This window comes from Ovis canadensis, chromosome 16, assembly GCF_042477335.2.
Source record: "Ovis canadensis isolate MfBH-ARS-UI-01 breed Bighorn chromosome 16, ARS-UI_OviCan_v2, whole genome shotgun sequence".
Taxonomy (NCBI): Eukaryota; Metazoa; Chordata; class Mammalia; order Artiodactyla; family Bovidae; genus Ovis; species Ovis canadensis.
Genome location: NC_091260.1, coordinates 71,776,374 through 71,792,425, shown reverse-complemented (window position 1 = coordinate 71,792,425; position 16,052 = coordinate 71,776,374). Strand labels below are relative to the sequence as shown.

General features: G+C 50.2%; 1 protein-coding gene across 1 annotated transcript in view; it reads right to left on the bottom strand.

Moving 5' to 3' along the window:
• Positions 1-1,275: 1,275 nt before the first annotated feature.
• Positions 1,276-16,052, bottom strand: part of ANKH (ANKH inorganic pyrophosphate transport regulator) — a 168,335-nt gene continuing 153,558 nt past the window's right edge. The window contains exons 9-12 of the mRNA XM_069556067.1: positions 7,012-7,141; positions 4,465-4,588; positions 3,704-3,803; positions 1,276-3,335 (exon numbers count right to left, since the gene is read on the bottom strand). Coding sequence (XP_069412168.1) covers positions 3,222-3,335; positions 3,704-3,803; positions 4,465-4,588; positions 7,012-7,141 — 468 coding nt within the window. The 3' untranslated portion in view covers positions 1,276-3,221. The remainder of the gene's footprint in view (positions 3,336-3,703; positions 3,804-4,464; positions 4,589-7,011; positions 7,142-16,052) is intronic.

Sequence of the window (16,052 nt, the reverse complement as noted above, 5' to 3'; positions counted from 1 at the left end):
GTGCTTTTTACTACTGTAGCCATGTTTATTTGTCCCACTTGACGTATCTTCAACCAATGCTGAAAGTTTCCATTTCTGAGAATAATTGGCTGTCTCTGGACATTTCCAGAGCCAAAGTACCTGCTAGAGCTTAAAAAAGAAGCAAAACAAAACATACATGCAAAACCTAGAAGATGGACTCTGGAACAAGAGCAGCCGAGGCAGGCAGCGAGTGGGCACCCCTGGCTCTTATACACGGTGATGTAAACCAGCAGCCTTCATGCCCAAATTACAGAGTGCCAAGCAAGTGAGGGGTCCCAGCCATCATGCAAACCGGTATGCAGACCTTTCGAGGAGCCCTGAGCCGAGTGGTGGCTGGCAGGCCCCTTCCCGTCCTGACTTTGCTGGAGCAAGCCTGAACGGCTCCCTCCTGGCTCAGATCGTGGTATCTCATCGATGCCAGGGATGCTGAGGTCCGGCTCGGAGCCCACAGAGATGCGTTGAGAATGACCTCAGCGGTGCCCCCCAGAAAGCAGAGGCCTCACGACCAGCTGCTCTTGACCGGAGCTGACCCAGAAAAGGCCTTCAAGATGGGGAGACCCCTGTGAGTGTCCACACTCACTTCTTAGCATCTAAATAAAAGCAGCTGTACGCCCTGCAGTGTTAGGTCCTGTGCATCTACGAGGCATGGGTCCCCACTGAGAAAGCCACTTCTGGTCTTTCCATGGTCCTTGACCTGAGACTCTCCAGGCATGGTGCCCTCTGTCAGCTGAGTAACGTGCATGAGAAAAGAAACCTATGTTGGGGGGAATGTTTCTTTGGGGGGCCAAGTCAAAGGGGTGCCCTGCCGTCTCCCTGAAATGTGGGAAGGAGACTCATCCCCTTTCCTCTCCCGTCTGTCTTGGTTAGAACAACTGCAGAAGAACCTGCTGGCAGTGGGTTTTGCTTTAGAAGCTAAGGTGCGTTCCTGGGAGCCCAAGCTGTGACGTGAGTGATGTAAGCAGCCCAAGGGCGTGGAGGAGGGGTGTGCACGTCAAGGAGGGAGATTTTGCACAACTGTTGCCCTGCCACTGTGGCCTGGGTCTGGGCATCCTTCCTGTGTTTTCCAAAACACTGACAAAATACCACAGTCCGTCCTTCTTTATCCCCAAAGATGTCTCTGATGTTATAATGCCGTGTTCTAGCTGCATAATGAAGAATCTAGCTGGTCTGTCCTGATCTGGAGGGAACAGATTTGCTTTTTCAATGTACTGTTTAGGTTCCAACCCCACAAGCATGAAATACTAGTCACACATGTTAAAAAATACTGCCGTTTAATTTTCTAGTCATGTATTTTAAAAAAGCCGATACAATTAGATTCTTCCCCCCGTCTTCTCAGATCTGCCCCCTGCAACCACCCCCGAAGCGATGCGTCTTAATTCTAAGCGGAGAAACCCCTCAGAGGAAGCCCATGAGAGTTTGTCCCCCAGCGGTCACTGGGTGTCCAGACGTGTGAACGAACCCTGTGAATGTTCATGGCTGACTCTGAGCCCTTACATTCTTTTTTCTATGAGGAATGATATGATTACATGGCACTGAAAGCAATAAACGCAAAAGGCTTGACTTCTTCTTCTTTACCCTGCGAGCGTATATTTCTATTCCCATTATGGTCTACATCAGCTGACCCATTTACACCCCTGTTACTCATAATGAAAAATAGTTATCTTGTCACTGACTGACTCTTACATTTGTATACAAATGACAGACTGTAAAACCTCTGCAAACAAGACACACTGTTCATCAATACAATACGTTTCCACTGCAGGTATGTTGAGCACACAGGCAATCACCGTATTGTATTAGAGACATTTTATTGAAAATGCGAAAATAGGAAATGTATTATAGCCTAAAATAAATTACATAACATATACAGTATATATTTATATCTTTAAAATATTTTTGTGTTTAGGTTCTTTCCATCTAGGAATTTTGACTACATCAAGAATTTAGTGAACCGTGTCCATAATTTTTTAAAGAAAAAACCCGCTTTCCAAAACTTAGAAAAATATACTGCACTGAATGGATTTCAAATGTGTCATTTCAGGGAATATCACATAGTGACTTTGCTGTCGTTTATAAAATGTCTTGCTTTCTCATGACGTGAGGGGCGAGTACAGAACACTTGGAATTACCTGTACCCCAGGGTTAGGACTAAGAATGGCAGGACCAGGTCATAATTCTACTTCCAAAGCGACGACATAGCAATCTGGCATTAGAATGCTAGATTATGACTTAAAGCTTCAGTTCACTTTATAAAGACTAAATGTAAAGTTAGAATGCTCCTTCTCCCTTGCTTTAGTGCCATCTTCAGGAAAGGTGAGTGAAAAACAAGCCTTCGGGGAAACTCATGCCCAGGGATGCGCTGATGGGGGACAGGCTTTGGGACAACTTTGACAAGGCAGCTCTCGTATGTACACGGCTGGTGTGACAGCGAGCGCACACGCAGATCCACGAAGCGGCCAGGGGAATGCTATCGTTGGCGTGTTGTCGGTGTGCTGCTCCCCGGCACCTCTAACCTGCCCGCCGGAGATTATTTCCGGCCGACCGTCGGTCCAGCGCGTTTGCACACCCATTCCTCAGCGCGGCCGGCCACCCTGGGCTGCGGGCGGACCCCGCCCTCGGCCCGGGTGTGGCAGACGGTTCAAGACGCCACGGTGCGAGGCCTCGGCCACAGCCCTTGGCACAGCCATGTGACCCGGAAGCGAGTTGTCCCCGGTGATTCTTGAGCGATGCGAGGGGACAGGGTGAGCCTGCGGCCTGCCGGGCGGTGGTGGCCGAGGGGGCGCTGGAGGCCGAGGGGGCGCTGGACGGCACAGCCGCGGTCCTTTGGTTCCAAGTGGAGATTGTCCGAGGACGGGCGGGGGAGAGGCGACTACAAGGCGGCTATGTCCTTGGGGTTTCACGAAGCGGGGGCATGAAGTCAGTTCTTTTGTTTCCACAAAGCAGTGGTGAGACCGTTCCACAGGTCCCTTCATGAGCGTGGGCACACCCGGTATGCCAGAGTGTCTGTGAAACCTTTAGATCAAGGCCTCTTTTGTTACCCAAACAAAAACCAAAAAATGAATTAAAAAAAAAAAAAAAAGAAAGAAAGAAAGAAAGGAAGTGGAAGAAAACACGTCGGGGAGGAGCAGATGGCGGCGCTGAGGCATCACCTGGGCCGTCCCTGCGGCTCCCGCCCGGGGGGTGAGGGGTGGGGGGCGGCCTCATTCCTGCTCCTCCCGCATCTCCACGATGTCCGTGCCCTCCTCCGCCGGAGGTATGTCCGTCATCGCCGAGTCCTCCCCCTCGGCGGCCGAATCGTTCTCCATCTTCTTTTTCTAGACCAGAGAAGACGCATCAGGGGGGCTGGGGCGGCGGTGGGAAGCACAGCGTGGCAGAGGTCTCAGGGGACCCCTCGCCATGGACTTGGATCTCATTCATGTTTGGGGGCGACCTCGTCGAGGCTGCATTTTTAGGTCCGCGTGTTCCTTTCAGCGGAGTGACTGGCGAGTTGGCTGCGTCCCGCGCTCTGTGAGAGGCACTGGCGGGGGTGGGGGGCTCCTGTCTCCCATCTCCCCTCCCATCATCTATGAAGACCTGGCACTGCCCGAGGACACCACCTCCTGGTGCCCTCCCCTCCCCTCCCCCTGTCTCCCACACCAGGGGGCGTGCCAGGCAGGGGTACCGTTCTGTCGCCCTCTCTCACCTGTTTCCGATAGACGTAGCACGCTGCTATGGCGACCATGGTGGATTCTCCCACAAACCCCGCGAGGAGGGAGCCCACGCCCAGGGTGGCTCCGTGTACCCTAGGTATTAGAACGCAAAGGGCATCTGTCTGTTAGAGCCCTGCGGAGGCACAGAGAATCAAAACCCAGCCAAAACCCAGGCAAGGTGTAGGCGACAGGGGTGCCGAACGATTGCCTTCGAGATCTGCCTGTTAGCACTGCACCTAATAAATATTCCACCTGGGTGGGATAGCGGCCTGGGACCCCCTCAGGGCCCTGCGACTCCCACTCCTGCTCCAGATCTCAGCTCAGCATCTGCTGGGGGAGGGGCACGTCTCCCACCTGCCCCGTGTGCCCGTAGCATCCTGCCCCTTCTCTCTGTAGAGTGCAGTTTCCCAGTAGAAGGGGTCCCAGGAGAGTGGGGATCCCTGAGAACAAGGGCAACACCCTCGCTCGCTCCCTTGCGTTTTTCACCTTGCCCTTGCCCGCCACACCGCGGTGGATGCTCAGTGCTGACTGTGTGGGTGGGCCTGCCCCTGAAAGTGCTTTTCTAGAATGGATCTCAACAGCCTCCAACCTGGTCCCCTGGGCAGAGAAACGAGGCATCACTCAGCATTTCTAACTCTAGACACGCTTGGGGATTTCCCAAGGAAAAAAAGCTGATTTAACCTTCTGGACAGAGTGCCTCAGTGGCAGCAGGATCCCATAGCTCCCCCCGCACCTCCCCCACCTTCACACGTACCCCAGGTAGGGCAGGACCACGAGGCTGGTGATGAGAACAATGATCCGCAGCACGGAGCTGGGCGCCAGGACGAAGGTCTTCTTCAGGGTCATCAGCCATCCGGTCAGATGGGCCCTCACGGTGACTGGAGGGAGAGCCAAGGACTGGTCAGCAATGGCCCCCTTCTCCCTATCCTGCTGCTTCTACCCCCAGCACCCTTCCCCCCCGCCGCCCCCCAGAGCCCGCCCGCAGCAGCGCATCCTGGGTCCCGGGACGGCTGGGTGGGACCCAGGCCCTGCGGCTGCCGCCCTGGGCCCATCTTCCTGCCGGGGTTCCTGATCCCTGCCTCGGGGTTTGGAGGAGCCCTGTTCCCCCCTCCCCCACCTCGCTCCGTGTGCAGCACAGTCCTTAAGTGTCCTTTCCCCACTGTGACCGCCACCCCCGGGCGGGGGATGGAGGGGTGATGCTGCCACTCCCTCCACCCCACCCTCACCCCCACCCAGCCTCAAGCTCCCATCACGCCCGTCTAGGAAAACTCAAGAGAAGAGCAGCGACTTGATGGTGGTCCAGTTTGATTCCCGGAGCAGAGAACCTGGATTGGACGCCGGGTTTCCCCGCGCATGTGGGCAGGGCGAAGTAGGGGGCGGGGTGAAGAAGGGGGCGGGGCGAGGAAGGGGCGGGGCGAAGAAGGGCAAAGAAGGGCGAAGGAGGAGGTCTGGCTCACTTCTGGGTTTCTTTCACAGCCTCGTGACTGCGGACCGGGGCCGGCTCCATCTGTCCACGCCTCACAAAGACCTCACGGCGGGTTCCCAGTACCCTGTCTCCCCAGCCTGATCTGTGAGTTTCTGGAGCGCAGGCAGGGCACCCGCCCCAGCACCCAGGAGGGGCTCCACGGAGGGTGCGTCAGTGACGACTGGCTGATCTTGGCGGACATTTCAGTTCAGTTCAGTAGCTCAGTCGTGTCGGACTCTTTGCGACCCCATGGACTGCAGCATGCCAGGTCTCCCTGTCCATCACCCAAACTCATGTCCACGGTTTACTCGACTCATGTCCATTGAGTCGGTGATGCCATCCAACCATCTCATCCTCTGTTGTCCCCTTTTCCTGCCTTCAGTCTTTCCCAGCATCAGGGTCTTTTCCAATAAGTCAATTCTTCTCTTCGCATCAAGTGGCCAAAGTATTGGAGTTTCAGCTTCAGCATCAGTCCTTCCAATGAATATTCAGGACTGATTTCCTTTAGGATGGACTGGTTGGATCTCCCTGCAGTCCAAGGGAATCTCCAGAGTCTTCTCCAACAACACAGTTCGAAAGCATCAATTTTCAGCACTCAGCTTTCTTTATAGTTGAACTCTCACATCCAGACATGACTACTGGAAAGGCCATAGCTTTGACTAGACGGACTTTGCAGACATTTAGGTTTGACCTGAAACTGGGCAGGGCTTGAGGAAAAAGGAGGTCTAGTCCTTTATCCCATGTAGGGGCAGCACAAGGCACAGACCTATCGAGGGAAGGAAGCGCGCACTCCTGGGATAAAAGCTCATGTCCAGTTTGGAGGAAGAATCTGCATCTGATGCAGTGTTCCTCCTGCCCCGGTGGAGGAGTTGAATTTTGAGGTACAGGTGGCTGCACAGGTGGGATGCTAACCTGATGGGCCCAAAACCTTCAGGTTGCAAAGATGGGTGGAGTCGTCTGTCTTCAAGCAGTTGGTTTGACAGGTGAGGAAGGGGCCTGGAGAGGAGATTCAGAGTCCTACCCCAGTCCTAGCTCTGGGACCTCCAGCTCCTCCTCAGGTCCAGACTGAGGAGTCGAGTCAACAACTAGTGCCTTGATCTCCAGGTGGCAGCAACCCTCGGGTCCCTCAGTGTCCCACGCCAAACCCAAGGACCAGGCAACACCCCAGGCAGCCACCAGGAATTCTTGACATCTAGGAGCAGGGGCAGCTCCTGGCCTGACTTGGGAACAGCTCAGGGTGGCAGGTGAGCCATCAGCCTTGGCGTCGACTGGCCCCACAGCCCATTTCTAACCGCAGCCTTGCCCCTGGATTCTTTTTTCCAGCAGTCCTTTTAGAATCTCAACAGATGCATAGATTTGTGTCACCAGTCACCACAGTGAAGGAAGGGAATGGTTCTGCTGCTGCTGCTGCTAAGTCGCTTCAGTCGTGTCTGACACTGTGCGACCCCATAGACAGCAGCCCAGCAGGCTCCGCTGTCCCTGGGATTCTCCAGGCAAGAACACCAGAGTGCATTGCCATTTCCTTCTCCAATGCATGAAAGTGAAAAGTGAAAGTGAAGTCACTCAGTCGTTTCCGACTCTTAGCGACCCCTCAGTTTCTTTCTACTGAGTCTGCAACCACTGTCCTTTAAGAAAGAAATTATGCCTGTTTGACTCGCTTCTCCAACTTTCAACCTGCTGGATAATATCTTCGCCTCTTTTTAATCCACCGTGAAGCTTTAAAGTGTATACATTTATTTTGTTTGGGACAGAACTGGTAACGTTTCTAAAGAAAGAAAACTGAATCGGGCATGAGAGTGATTAGGAATTTTTCTTTCATTCTCTGTTTTCCTTTACCTGGAACCGGGAAGAAGGAAAAGATACGCAAGGGAACAACGCAGAGTTCTGCAAAGGCAAAGTCCACGCCGATGATGTCTATCAGAATCTTCTCAGAAACGTTGGGAGTCCAGAACATCACAAAACAGAGCTGCCGGGGGAAAGAGGGCAGGAAGCAAGATTATTAGAAAAAGGTGTAAAGGAATGAAATGTAACAGGTATTACATGGTCCTGGAGGAGCTAGGAAAGAGGGTGAACGTGCTCAATTGGGGGGCTGGCACATGGGTCCTCAAGTGCCACTGTCTTGCTCTCTTCTTACCTGCCACAGGTAAGACCCTGGCCCATTCATCACACCTGCCTGACAGGAAGCCTGGCAGGGGGGCCCATGTGGGAGGCAGGCCCCTGAGCAGGTAGCCACACTAATGTGGAAAGTTTACATAGGCTGCTGGACAACTCAGTTCAGAGTGAACATGTGTATTAATATAATTTTTACAACTTTAACCAAATAATAAAAAGTAATCTGAAAGTATCTGGATGCATGCAGAACTCCACTAAATCAGATCTGGGAGTAGAAGGGGTGGGGCAAGCTGGGATAAAAGCTACTGTTGGGGGTCAGCCCTTAGGGGACCGACTTTTTAAGCTTTGTGTACTTATAATCGATAGAAAAACTGAATTTAAAAAGGTAATGATATAACTTTGGAAGAGAGTGTTAGACAAATGCCAGTTTGTCTAACACTTGGCCAAGTTAAATGCCAGTTTCATAAAATACTTCTCTGCTTTTCTTAAGATGCAAGCGATTCTTCCCTAAGATGAAAGTGAATGCAGTATAAAGTGAATTGCAGTCGTTTCCTGGTGGCTCAGCAGTGAAGGGTCTGCCTGCCAGTGCAGGAGATACGAGAGACTCAAGTAGGGTCCCAGGGTCAGGAAGATCCCCCGGAGAAGGAAATGGCAACCCATTCCAGTATTCTTGCTGGGAAATCCCCTGGACAGAGGAGCCTTCGCAGGCTACAGTCCATGGGGTTGCAAAGTATTGGACACAATACAACAAGAGAAACAGAACTCTGACGTTTTAGACTATGGGCTCCTCTGTCCGTGGAGTTTTCCAGGCAGGAATTCTGGACTGGGCTGCCATTTCCTACTCCAGGGCATCTTTCCGACCCAGGGACTGAACCACGTCTCTTGTACCTGCTGCATTGGCAGGTGGGTTCCTTACCCCTGGTGCCACCTGGGAAGCCCATAACAACGTTCAGGCTTTGGGTAAATTAAGTTTCACGGAATTAGACTGGTCCTATTACTATGTCATGTTGAACTTTATTAAAAAGCATCTTGGTGGACTTATTATCAATATGTTTCACTTTTATAAGTGCAATGGAACTTTTACTCTATCTTGTATTTTTCAACATCTGGGAAAATATTCCATTTGATTTTCAAGGATGACAGATGTACTATCATTTAATCCTATTGCCTGATGGCAGTACTTCCACTGTATAATTGACAAGAAGGGAAAAATACTTCCTTAGATCTAACAAGAGCTCAGAGGCTTTATTACCGAGTGGCCTGGACAAGTGGCCCTGCCATGTTTTCCCACTGCAAAGCCGGTTACCAGTTAGTCATTCATGCCCACAGCCGGGGTGTGGTGGCAATTTCACAGGACACCTTCACAGCCACACTGAGCACAGCACTGGGACTCAGTTCCTTTTCTTGACAGGGTCGTCCCTCCTTCCAAATATTTTCCACAGCTCTAAAGCATTAGGTGCTAAGTGAGCATCACCCCAACTCTGGACTTGATCAGGACTTATGGAGGATAAGCTATCTGGGGTTTCCTCACTGGCTGGAGTGAGCTCTCTAGGCTGCATTCTGCTAAAAGAAAAATTTAAGCTTCCAGGAAAGTCATAGGCAGGCTTTCCTTAGTTTGTAACCAATGATTATTTGAATATGAGATAATGCAGTCTCTCTGTGCTTTGCAAAATCACTGTAAAGTGGCTTTTAAATGACAACAAACTGAGGAAATAGGAGGGGGTAACTGCATGTCAGAAGGAAGGTGGGAGCAAGTGCCTGCAACAAAGGTTACTTCCTCCCACCAACTTCTTGGCACCGATAATGTCCACCTGGAGGCTTTCCACTGCCCTGGAGGAGAGGGCCAGTAACCCCTGGAGGAGAAAGTCCAACCTCAGGCCGCAAGATAGTGAGTGCATCCATATTAAGGGAGGCACTGCCATAAGTACCCTGAGCAGGTGACTCTACTTCTGGTCCCTTGAAAGCAAAGCAGTAAGGCTGGTTGGATCTCTAATAGAGCTTCTCAGGAGGGAGGCTTGTTGTTAGATCTAAGGAAGTATTTTTCCCTTTTTTTCAAATATGCAGTGGAAGTACTAGAATCCGGCAATAGGATTAAATGATAGTATGTCTGTCATCCTTGAAAATCAAATGGAATATTTTCCCAGATGTTGAAAAATACAAGATAGAATAAAAGTTCCATTGCATTTATTGATACGTCATTTCTAAAATTCAGTGTGGTTTAACTTGGTACCACTAAGCCCCTCTGTTCTCCTTGCAGTACTCGTCTGTGCCAAGTACATCCTACAAGGCCCTGTCAAGGCCACGTGCCACCGAGATGCTTCTTCAGAGTTTTCAGCCCCACACACCTCCAGCCTAGTTTGGATCTTTCTGTTTAGTTGCTCAGTCGTGTCTGACTCTTTACGACACCATGGATTGTAGCCCACCAGGCTCCCCTGTCGGTAGAATTTTTCAGGCCAGATTACTAGAGTGGGCGGCCATTCTAGAGCAAAGTAACTGACTGCTCTCAGTCTGATCTGGGCCTCAGCAATCACAGGTTTAAAGAGAAGAAATACCACATGGATCAATGCTTCCTTTCTTTATGTCACTCAAGTCTCTGAATTTGACTCTTAGCCTTCACCGATCTGACCCATGTTTCCAGTATGAAAATGCTCCTTGCCTTCCAGCTTGCTTCTTAAAAAAAAAAAAAAAAAAAGACTGGTTCCAGCATTGCCCAGAAAGGAATACATGCAACTCAGAATTAGGTAGAGTGTTGGTTACAAGCTGCAATAGCTATTTGTGGGTCAAAATTTTCCAAGAAACATACTGAGCCCTAGCATTGTAATCAGATGAGATTTAACCAGTCTGTTTCAGAAAACAGGAAACTCTAGAAGGTAACCTAACAAAGGCTATTTCAGGAAAAGTGTCTTTCTGATGCATTCACCTAGAGTAGTTTCAACTTAGCTTATGCCCTCTGAGTTGACCAGAACATGCCGTGTTCTTCAAATATTTGCAGAGCCTAATGACATTGACTTTTCCAAACCAGAACACAAACCTAATAAACTGCTGACAGTGAAGACGATTTGTTTCTTGGAGTTGCTGCAGGGTTGGGTTTTCTGCTGCTGAGTTTGCAGTCAACATTATCTCATTAGGAAGCAGCCAGCAAAACAGAACAACCACTCCATGCCCAGATCTTGGTTTTTCTGTTTATTCTCTAATAAAAAGAACCAGGGCTCCTTGGAGAAATGGCTTATTCTAGGACTAGGGTGGGAAATATACAAGAGGATCAGCATGAAACACAGGAATCCAGAAGAGAGAGATCCCAACGGCAAAGCTGGAGGAGTCAGAGCAGCTAAAAATGATGGAGTTAGGACCACAGCATACAATAAACACTCATATACAGATACGGCTTCCCCGGGGGCACAGTGGTGAAGAATCTGCCTGCCAGCGCTGGAGATGCAGGTTCAATCCCTGGGTCGGGAAGATCCCCTGGAGAAGGAAATGGCAACCCACTCCAGTATTCTTGCCTGGAAAATCCCGTGGACAGAGGAGCCTGGCCGGCTACAGTCCATGGGGCTGCACATAATTGGACACGAGTTAGCGACTAAACGACAAACTACACGGATATAAGTAAACAAATGGGGAGACTTATCTGGTGGTCCAGTGGCTAAGAATCCAGCAGGGAACATGGGTTCGATCCCTGGTCTGGGCACTAGGATCCCGTATGCCCCGGAGCAGCTGAGCACATGAACCACAATGAAAGAGCCCACGTGACCCAGTGAAGATCCCGAGCACCGCAGCCAACACCCAGCTCGGCCAAATGGCAACAAACCAAGCAAACAACAGGGACAGATCTCCAGCACAGAACTCCAAGTCATGTATGTAGCTACTCTCCTCTCAGGGAGGTGGGGCATATCTCCCACACCTGAAATGTGGGCTGATGACTGTAACTTCCCTCTAGAAAGAGGACAGGGAGAAACCTGGCAAAGACGGTCTTGGCTGTCAAGGTAATATCATCAGTAGTGACAGTCACGTTGATAGCATGATCTCTTGATAAGATGGGATGAGAATGGCCATTTACCTCTGTGGTTTTCCCCTGGAAAGCCTATAAGCCCAGTCTAACCATGAAAAAACCCCCAGACAAACTCAAACTGAGTACCTAAACAGTAGTCCTTGAAACTAACAAGACCACAAAGACAAGCCAAGTCTGAGGAACCCCCACAGCCCAGACGAGGCTAAGGAGACATGGTAGCATGGATAGATCCTAGAACAAAGGACGTGAAGAAAAAGCTTGTGAAATCTGAATAAACTGCGGCATGCATGCATGCTCAGCCTCGTTCGACTCTCTGCCACCCTTTGGACTGTAGCCCTCCAGGCTCCTCTGTCTAGGGAAGTTTTCCAGGCAAGAATACTGGAATACCCCATTCCTTCTTCAGGGGATCTTCCTGACCCAGGGGTTGAACCCCTGTCTCATGAATTGACAGACAGATTCTTTACCACTGAGCCACCTGGGAAGCCTGGTGGAGTTTAGTTCATAATTATGTACAGGGGTTGGTTCCTTAGTCATGACAAATGTACCACAGCAGTGTAAGACCAAGTGAAGCGTCTGTGCTATGTTTACAAGGCTTCTGTAAGTCTAAAACAATTCTAGGCAATTCTCTGGTCTTCCCAGGTGGCACTAGTGGTAAAGAACCTGCCTGGCAATGCAGGAGACCTGAGACCCAGGTTCAATCCCTAAGTCAGGAAGATCCCCTGGAGAAGGGATAAGCTACCCACTCCAGTATTCTTGGGCTTTCCTGGTGGCTCAGATGGTAAAGAGTCCACCTGCAATGCGGGAGACCTGGGTTTGATCCCTGGGTTGGGAAGGTCCCCTGTAAGAGGGCAGGGAAGCTCACTCCAGTATTCCTGCCTGGAGAATCCCAAGGACAGAGGAACCTGGCGGGCTACAGTCCATGGTGTCACAGAGTTGGACATGACTGAGCAACTAAGCACAGCAAAGCTAGGTTCCCAAATAGGGTGAGAGTGTTCAGAAAGAATGGCAGAAGCCCCGACCTTACAGAAATAACACTTCTGGGCCTAAGATGCTACAATCTGACTCAATGTGACTGGGATCACACAACAGGCATCTCTCTCAAGACCCTCCTCATCCGGAGTCAGTCCCTGACCTGCCCTGGGACTGAGTCTCCTTCCCAAGAACTAGGGAATGGAATTCAAAGAAGCTAATGGTCTCCATCAGCATTTGAACTCGGAGAACAACCAAACCCAGCATGCTGGGACGTCCATTTCTGCGATGTTGGGACACCCATTCCTGCACGTCCAGAGAGGATTCCTTTCCATGAAGGAACAATGCCAAGGGCTCCGGTTTTCACTTAATTTCCAGGAGCTGTTGGCCATGCTTTTGAGGAACTCACAAAGCTGTCTCCATTACCCGGAGTAATCAGGATTAGTACTGTCAGAAATTCTGATGCCCCGCAGTTAGAAGTGAACCACACTGCAGCTGTTTTGAATTAAAATAGTCCGCCCTGGGCATCAGTTTTATTTGGAGGTTTTACTGAGAAAGAAGGGTTCAACTTACGTTTAATTGGGTTTAAGTCTCCAGTAAGGTAAACCAGTGGTTAACCCTCAACAATGCCACATACAAGGCGGTGGTTACAGGCTTGGCACAGGACTGTGCACTGAGGGGCCTGGGACCTACACGAAATGCTCCCATCAGTGTCATGCACAGCGTAGGTGATCGATCGTAGCTTTCATCATAATCAAAGTTTTCCTGGGACCACAATATAGTGCTCACTGTGGGGTCATCAGCAGGTGTTGAGATTAGCATCAGTTTTATTTTCCTCTTTGTACTTTTTCCTGTTTTCCCAAAAAGTGTGTCTTCTTTTTTTTCTGGTTCAGAAAACATTTTAGAATAACAGAGATCCCTCTTATTGTCTTTATAGATTAAGTCAATCAAGGCTTCCCTGGAGGATCTCACGGTGAGGAATCTGCCTGCAGTGTGGGAGACCCAGATTTGATCCTTGGGTTAGGAAGACCTGCTGGAGAAGATCCATTCCAGTATTCTTTCCTGGAAAATTCCAGCCATGGGGTTGCAAAGAGTCAGACACACCTGAGCAACTAACACTTTCACTTCACTTTTCATCTGCGCTGCTGACAGGGACGGGAGCAGTCTTGTTTCAGAGGGACGAGCACCTTTCAGAGGTGGCTGATGGCTCAACTTTTACAGCAAGGGTCTTTGGAAAGTGCATCTAATGTCTGATTGGATTTACTTGGGGATGAGGGTGGAGGTGGGGTGGGGGGCACTGGACACTATCGGACACACACAGGCCTGTCTGGCGTGTTCTCAGAGAGAGCTGACGGAGACCTGAGCAACGCCATCTGGCCTTTTGACTCTCAGCTGCACATCACGTTGTCTGTGCTCATGTGGTGGAGGGTGGGGTGGGGGCGTTTCTGAAGGGTTTTGTAGGGCATGTTTGTGACTCTGGGAGCCTTGGGACATTGTGGATTGGAGGAGTGTTATGACTGGATTGTAATTTTGACAGGCTCTCCAACCCTGAATATTCACTGGAAGGACGGATGCTGAGCTGAAGCTCCAATACTTTGGCCACTTGATGCGAAGAGCCAACTCATTGGAAAAGACCTTGATGCTGGGAAAGATTGAAGGCAGGAGAAGGGGACAACAGAGGATGAGATGGTTGGATGGCATCATTGACTCAAGGGATGTGAGTTTGAGCAAGCTCCGGGAGATGGTGATGGACAGGGAAGCCTGGCGTGCTGCAGTCCATGGGGTTGCAGAGTCAGACATGACTGAGCAACTGAACAACAACCCAGATACTTGAGAACAGACTTTGGGGGGTGGTGGGGGGCCAAGTGCAGAAGCAGGGACGAACTCTGTTGGAGGAGGGGCTACTGTAACCATCCTGGTGAGAGATGGCCTAGGACCAGGAGGTGAGAAATGGTCAGATCTGGCAGTGTTTGAAGTTAAGAGAGCTAACGAGATGTGCTAAGCGCTCCACATGTGGTGTGACAGGGTGTCACGTGACTGAGCACCGCCTTCCTTTAGCTAGAGGCCTGGCTGCCCACGAGGGCCCCTCCTGGCCTGTCCTCTCCGCAGTCACTCTCCTTGCTGGTGGCCCCCTGAACCAGATGGGGCCATTCCTAGGAGCTTTCCTAATGTAAACGGTGAGGTCCTGAGAAGTCACCACATCCCTAATGGAACGACAGCATCTCATCAGGACTGACTCTTAGACCTAGTTCAGTTCAGTTCAGTTGCTCAGTCGTGTCTGACTCTTTGTGACCCCATGGACTGCAGCACGCCAGGCCTCCCTGTCCATCACCAACCCCCAGAGTTTACTCAAACTCACGTCCATTTAGCCAGTGATGCCATCCAACCATCTCATCCTCTGTATTCCCCTTCTCCTCCTGCCATCAATCTTTTCCAGGATCAGGGTCTTTTCAAATGAGTTAGTTCTTCACATCAGGTGGCCAAAGTAGAACCAGAGGGAGCCCCAATTTTGAAGGAAAAAAGAATGCTGTTTTACTAGTGTGGCAATGCTTAAGCAGACCACGTGTGATAAAGCTGATGAGCCCTATTCCTGGGGAGCAGCCTTAAAGGCGGTGACGGGGGCAAGCCTGTAGTCATCGCCACAGGGCCACTCTCCTGTGGGGCTGCTGATCGGGGACCACTGACTCAGCCTCGGAAACGGTGAACAGTCACGTGGGCATGGAGACAGAGGGGCGTCATGGGAGCAGGTGATGGAGAAAAATACTTCAGTGCAGGAGGTAGGACTGTGAGTATTACAATAGGGTGCAGTGAGGAGCTACATAATAGGGGGACTTTTTATGTAAGGTCAAGCCAGTAAAACTTTTAGTAAACTGAAACAGATGGAGTAAACCACATCTATTAGTGAGAGAAGCAGAGCTTGGCTTTCGGTTAAGCCAGAGAGCATGGCAAGGCTTCTTAGAAAGTGTTTATGACTGTGTGGATCACAATAAACTGTGGAAAACTCTCAGAGAGATGGGAATACCAGACCACCTGACCTGCCTCTTGAGAAATCTGTATGCAGGTCAGGAAGCAACAGTTAGAACTGGACATGGAACAACAGACTGGTTCCAAATAGGAAAAGGAGTACGTCAAGGCTGTATATTGTCACCCTGCTTATTTAACTTTTATGCAGAGTACATCATGAGAAACGCTGGACTGGAAGAAACACAAGCTGGAATCAAGATTGCCGGGAGAAATATCAATAACCTCAGATATGCAGATGACACCACCCTTATGGCAGAAAGTGAAGAGGAGCTAAAAAGCTTCTTGATGAAAGTGAAAGAGGAGAGTGAAAAAGTTGGCTTAAAGCTCAACATTCAGAAAATGAAGATCATGGCATCTGGTCCCATCACTTCATGGGAAATAGATGGGGAAACAGTGGAAACAGTGTCAGACTATTTTTGGGGGCTCCAAAATCACTGCAGATGGTGACTGCAGCCATGAAATTAAAAACGCTTACTCCTTGGAAAAAAAGTTATGACCAACCTAGATAGTATATTCAAAAGCAGAGACATTACTTTGCCGACTAAGGTCTGTCTAGTCAAGGCTATGGTTTTTCCAGTGGTCATGTATGGATGTGAGAGTTGGACTGTGAAGAAGGCTGAGCACTGAAGCATTGATGCTTTTGAACTGTGGTGTTGGAGAAGACTCTTGAGAGTCCCTTGGACTGCAAGGAGATCCAACCAGTCCATTCTGAAGGAGATCAGCCCTGGGATTTCTTTGGAAGGAATGAGGCTAAAGCTGAAAC